General features: G+C 36.0%; 1 protein-coding gene across 1 annotated transcript; it reads left to right on the top strand.

Moving 5' to 3' along the window:
• Nucleotides 1-318: 318 nt before the first annotated feature.
• LOC100470585 (myelin P2 protein) lies at nt 319-5,838 on the top strand. The gene is made up of 4 exons (XM_002916732.3): nt 319-428; nt 2,127-2,299; nt 2,847-2,948; nt 4,254-5,838. Exons 1-4 carry the CDS (start codon nt 356-358, stop codon nt 4,302-4,304), a joined length of 399 nt encoding a protein of 132 aa, XP_002916778.1. The 5' UTR covers nt 319-355; the 3' UTR covers nt 4,305-5,838.
• The last annotated feature ends 264 nt before the right edge of the window (nt 5,839-6,102 follow it).

Here is a 6,102-nt window from a genome sequence, read left to right as displayed (position 1 = left end):
CATGCTCATATAATTTTGTCTGGTATAGGAGTCAATTCATGGAGTCTTTTCCAAAGCATTAAAGACTAAGCACTTCTTAAAAATGTAAGATTGACCAAAAAATTTTTTGAAGGTTCAAATAGTACTCTCATTGATCTTTATAAAAATTTTTGGAGACTAAAGGAAACATTATGTGGGGCTTTCTTTTGTCCTAATGGATGATTCATTGCCCAGTCCTGACACTGCTTTTCCCCATTGGGTCTCTGTGAGAGTCATGTGCTTTGGACATCTTTGAAAAGAATCTTCTGAGGCTTCAGCATCTCATTTGAGTCTCCTGAACCTCATCTAGAATTGTGTTGAATTCTCATCCATCACAATGAGCAACAAATTCTTGGGCACCTGGAAACTTGTCTCCAGTGAGAACTTTGATGATTACATGAAAGCTCTGGGTAAGAAATGTTCCTTGTTGCTCTGGTTGAGAAGATCCTTTTTGAGAAAGCTGTCTATTTCCTTTTAACTCTTTTTCTAGGACTCTGGGGAATTTTGCACAGGCTGAAGCACAATCCTTTTCTGCAATTAATCTTCTTTGTGTTGTTCCAATAATTTATTGCACTTCATTTGTGGAAATTTTAATAGATTTTAACCTAAGAGCTACTTAATTGCGTAGAACTCACACTGATTTCAAAGGTGGTTTCGTATCAGCAGGGCTTTGCTTTTAGAGGAAAGAAATCTTAGAGGCTTAGTCAACCCATCCTCTGGCTTTCCTAAAGGTTTGTCTTATAACAGCTGAAGAGCTCATAAAATAAGGAGTTGAATATACTAAAGTTAATAGAAAAGTTCAATTTAAAATGTTGGTGGTTAGCAAAACCAGAAGTTTACACTAATTTCTGATGTTAGGCTAACCAGACTTTATTGGAGTTGGAGCAATGGATGAAAATGGAAAATCCAGTCATTAGTTTTATCAACTTTATTTTATACTGTTCCTAGAGAATGTTCCATGTTATGAGCACAACAGGTATGAAGTATTTTTGGAAATTTCCAGAATATAAATATAATGGAAAATGATGCCAATGACCCAGGTTGCTATACTTGACAAAGGGCCTGTATCTTTACTTACCCATTCAGAAAGCTTATGAGAAGAGTTGTATTTTTTGGTAAAATGAGCAAAACATCATGTTGCCTAGAAAACTATGAGAACTTATGGGGACAGATCCATACTATGAGGTTGGTGAGATTTATGGACTTAACCTTACAGCTGAGGAAGAAGTAAAATACAAGAGCCTCAATGAAGGACTCCCTAATTCTGTCATTTTCAAATTTAGAATGCATGCATTTTCAAAATTAGAATGCAAATTTGGTATGGTGTAGATTATCAGACTCTACTGCAGAGATTATATATAATATATATATTCATATGTTTATATGAAGCTAGTTTATATGAAAATAGTTTTTCCTTCATTTATTTCTCTCATTTGACATTTCTCCTTTTCCACGTATTTCTATAGTCTTAGTACTAATAGTAATAAAGCTTGAGAGTCTAATTTTGTTTTGTTTTTCAGATGAAGAAAATTTTTAAAAATTATTTATAATTATGTGTAATGGTACAGATCTGGAAAGGAGACAGATAGATTTTTCCTACCAGTTAAACTTAGGAGCCACAACAAAATTGCAGAAATGAGATTCTATTAAGGATGTGGGGAGACTTCTTTTCTATATCCATAATATATTACTGAGGAGAAAAAAATCATAGAACAGTGTGTATCTGTCATAGTTGCATTTTAAAAATACCTATAATATTAATATGTAAAAACTAAAGTGCCTGGAATGATTCATACAGAACACTGGTGATTTTCAAAGACTGTGGAATTAGATGTGGTAAAAGGGGATGACTTGCACTATTTAGGCTAAACATGTTTATCTTTAAAATCTGCAGACATTACTCTTGTAATAATAAAACCTGAAATATTCAAGTCGATGGACATGTATTTCCATCAGGTGGTGAAACATGGGAGGAGGTCCTCAGTAGTTAGTGATACTACCTGCCGTCTCCACACCCGAGGAACAACTGAGCATAGAAAGTGGCCACACATAGTCTCTCTAGGTCCATCTCTTTGTCAACATAATTCTAACATTATCTTGATTTTCAGGTGTGGGGTTAGCCACCAGAAAACTGGGAAATTTGGCCAAGCCCCGTGTGATCATCAGCAAGAAAGGGGATATTATAACTATAAGAACTGAAAGTACGTTTAAAAATACAGAGATCTCCTTTAAGTTAGGTCAGGAATTTGAAGAAACCACAGCTGACAACAGGAAAACAAAGGTAAATTTTAATGTTCCTCTTCAAAGTGGCTCATTCTTCGGCTTGAGAGGATTATTTCTGTTAGTGTTCAAAAGGGTAGACTACCCCATTCTATTGAAAACTGGGGCACCTGGGTGGCTCTATCAGTTAAGCATCTGCCTTGGGCTCAGTTCATGATCCCAGGGTCCCGGCCCATCCATTGGGCTCCCTGCTCAGTGGGGAGCCTGCTTCTCCCTCTGCCTGCTGTTCCCCCTGCTTGTGCACTCTCCCTTTCTCTCTTCCTCTCTCTTGGTCAAATAAATAAAATCTTGAAACAAAAAAGAAAGAAAAAGAAAGAAAATGAATGTGCCTTGGGGGCACCTCGATCTCAGGGTTGTGAGTTCAAGCCCCATGTTGGGTGTGGAGCCTACTTTAAAAAAAATTAAATTAAATTAAATTAAAATTAAATTAAATAGAAAATGTATATGCTTCATGAGACATCTATTATGAAAACAATTCAATACCAAATGAAAACTTCTTTAATCAACTAAAGTCCAAGCAACTTGATTATGTGAACTTGTCTTTGCAGAGCATTGTAACCTTGTCAAGAGGCTCATTGAATCAAGTGCAGAAATGGGATGGCAAAGAGACGACAATAAAAAGAAAGTTGGTGGATGGGAAAATGGTAGTGGTAAGAGTATTTTCACTTCTAAATACAAAAATAATAGTATTTAAATAGAGAAATTATATTATTTTCAAAATAGTCTTTTTTCTTTGCAATGACAATGGATAAGAATGGCTAAGAATAAAGTCAGAGCTAATGGTTAGATGATAATCCAACCATGAAGACTCATCTACGGTACTTCAAGTATAAGTCCAAGGTCTTAGAAATAACAAAGCCCATTTGTTATTTTAGAAATAACAACACCTACCAATGTTCCATAGGGGAAGAAAGGGATAAAGAAAGGGGGCTAATCAGAAGGGGGAATGAACCATGAGAGACTATGGACTCTGAGAAACAAACTGAGGGCTTCGGGGGCGGGGGTGGGGGAATGGGATAGGCTGGTGATGGGTAGTAAGGAGGGCACGTATTGCATGGTGCACTGGGTGTTATACGCAACTAATGAAGCATCGAACTTTACATCAGAAACCAGGGATGTACTGTATGGTGACTAACATAATATAATAAAAAAACATTAAAAAAAAAGAAAGAAATAACAACACCTAAAAATAACAGTAAAGTCAAAGGAAGTATGGATAAATCTCCCCATTTTGTACTCACAGAGAGAAAAGCAAGTCTAAGTTTTAAAGGCAAAACGATCCCTGCCGGATGGCTCAATTATAGAATATTTGTAGATATCTAAGTGTTTTGCTTTCAAGAATCCAAAGTAACTTGGACTACACCATGTCAATAATTTATACTCAGCTCATAGGAGACCGTTTAGTCTGCAGATAAAGAGCGATGATCAGGGTTACGTGGGGTGACGTCTAACGATTTTTTTGAAGTTTTAGCTTCTGTGCTTACTAATAAATACATTGAATATGGATTCATGTAATTTTAAATGTTTTTTTTCTTTTAGTTTAGAGGTTCTTATCCCTAGCTACCAAACGGATTTACATGGGGAGTTAATACCAACCACAGATTAATGAAATGCAAACCTCTTGGGGGAGAAGGAGCCATCAGTATTTTTAAATGTTCCTCGGATGATGCAATATACATATAGTTTCGAGATCCATTTTTAGATTTAAATGCACGCAAATTATGCATAAGAACTTGCCACTTTAAGACAATTCTTCCATGGTAATATAGATTGACTTCACAACTGTTTCTCCTATTTCAATGGTCGTAATTCTGAATTGCCAGACACCGACATACTGATGTTCTACTCCTAAGTTTAATCTTACGAGCTTGTTTTTATTTTCTGTTGCTATGTGCAAATTTGCTATTCCCTAGTTTGACTTTTAGAGACTCAATGATTCTCTCTCTTTTCTTAAGGAATGTAAAATGAAGGGCGTGGTCTGCACCAGAATTTATGAGAAGGTCTGAGAAAATCTCTTCCTCATTGAAGTGATATTTGATCATTTGATGTTGGAAATCAACGGTTTTTATTGACAAGGCCCCACTACTCTGCAATTTGTTTGTTTTTGCTTTTGTCTTAATAGATCAGATAAGTAAAGGCCTAAACTGAGGTTTAATCTAAAATTCATTGTTGTTTCAACATTTTCAATGTGCATGCATTTCCTTACTATATTAAAGTATGTATAGTGGCCAGACCTAAGTAGTTGATAATGTCATTTAGTTATCTGTGAAATTGTAACCTATGTTGTATTTTGTATGTATATCAAAATGACAGTAAAGCAAGTAACTGGATAGTAAAAGGAAGTAAATGTATTGATCTGAGTAGCAGCATGATAGGGAGGAGGGTCAGAAGTGAGACAAACTACAGGAAGGAGCTATTTTAAACCAGAGTTCTATTTCAGCTAAAAGGGCAGTTTCTACCCCAGCCAATTTTTAAAAATTGACGGGTAATTTATGGACAGTGACATGCACAGATATCAAGGGTAGAGTTCATTCCATTGTGACAAATGCACGCACCCATATAACTCACATCCTGATCAAGATAATGGTACATTTCCTTTATCCCAGAAAGTTTGCTCATGCCTCTTCCCAGTGTCTTGCCCTGTCCCACCTCCACCAGAAGCAAGTAGTCATTTGTTTTCTATCATTTGGGTTTTACATTACAATTCTCTTTAACATGTGGGTTTTTATGCAAAGAAATGTTATTTTTAATTCAAAAAAGTATACATTTTTAAAATGAAAAGGCAACCAGGAAATTTTTTTAAATCTTAAAGGGGAAGACAACTGCTCCCATTCTGCATGGTATGAGCCAACACTTTGCACATGCGAACATACCGTATTCATCTGCGACCACAGCGTTCATACTGTTTTACATTCTGCTTTTTGTGACTTTAACACAGATTCTTCCACATTTCAACAGGTGCTATGCCATAATTTATTACGATTCTCTAATATAATGGTTCTATCTTTATGTCATATCCAGTTTGGAGTTATCGTAGATTATTTTGCAAAAATTGCCTTCATGTATATATCAGATTGTGCCGAATACTTTTTCTAGGAGAGGGTTTAGTAAGTCAAAGAATATGGAAAACCCGATGGTTTCTTTCTTATTATTTCTGTATTGCTTTCCTGAGTGTTGTTAGTGATGAGGGACCATGCAACCAGCGGTATACATGTATAGGGCGATGCATGAACACAGGTCCTATGCTGATGCTAACAGCTACTGAATATTATATGTGTGCTGCGTGCCACGCTCATTGACCCTCTACCAGATGATTTATATGCCATGTTGCCATATTTAATATAATTTCACACAACAACCCTATCAGGTAATACTATTATTATCCCCATTTTGTAAAAGAGAGAACAATGTAGAATAACTTGTACAAAGTCCCAAAGTGGCAGAGAATAAAGAGAGGTCATTTGCTAAACCTTTTCTCTATTTTGTCTCCTTGGCCACACCTGTCTATTAGAAATACGTCTGTTTCTTGCAAAATCTCTACAAGTGTGCCATTAGAGATTATTTTTGCCAGTTCTTGAATTTCATATAAATGGAATCATACATGATGTGTTCTTTCTGTTTGCCTTTTTAAATTCAGCATAGCGTTTTTGGAAATTCATCCATATTGTTACATGCAGCAGTGGTTTGCTCCTTGATTGCTAAGTAGTATTCTACTGCATGAATATCCCACAGTTCGCTTATCCATTCTCCTCCTAAGACAGTTGGGCTGTTTCTAGTTTTTGGCCAAACATTTTTGGCTAAGAC

The sequence above is a fragment of the Ailuropoda melanoleuca genome, chromosome 9 (assembly GCF_002007445.2).
Source record: "Ailuropoda melanoleuca isolate Jingjing chromosome 9, ASM200744v2, whole genome shotgun sequence".
NCBI classification, from domain to species: Eukaryota; Metazoa; Chordata; class Mammalia; order Carnivora; family Ursidae; genus Ailuropoda; species Ailuropoda melanoleuca.
The sequence above is the reverse complement of the archived record's forward strand: the minus strand, read 5'-3'. Positions and strand labels throughout refer to the sequence as shown.

Excerpts from the sequence above, each read along its gene's own strand:
- LOC100470585 (XM_002916732.3), top strand. The coding sequence starts at position 356 with ATGAGCAACAAATTCTTGGGCACCTGGAAACTTGTCTCCAGTGAGAAC. Across the intron at positions 2,300-2,846 it reads CTGACAACAGGAAAACAAAG|AGCATTGTAACCTTGTCAAG; the intron begins GTAAATTTTAAT and ends TTGTCTTTGCAG. Across the intron at positions 2,949-4,253 it reads TGGATGGGAAAATGGTAGTG|GAATGTAAAATGAAGGGCGT; the intron begins GTAAGAGTATTT and ends TCTTTTCTTAAG.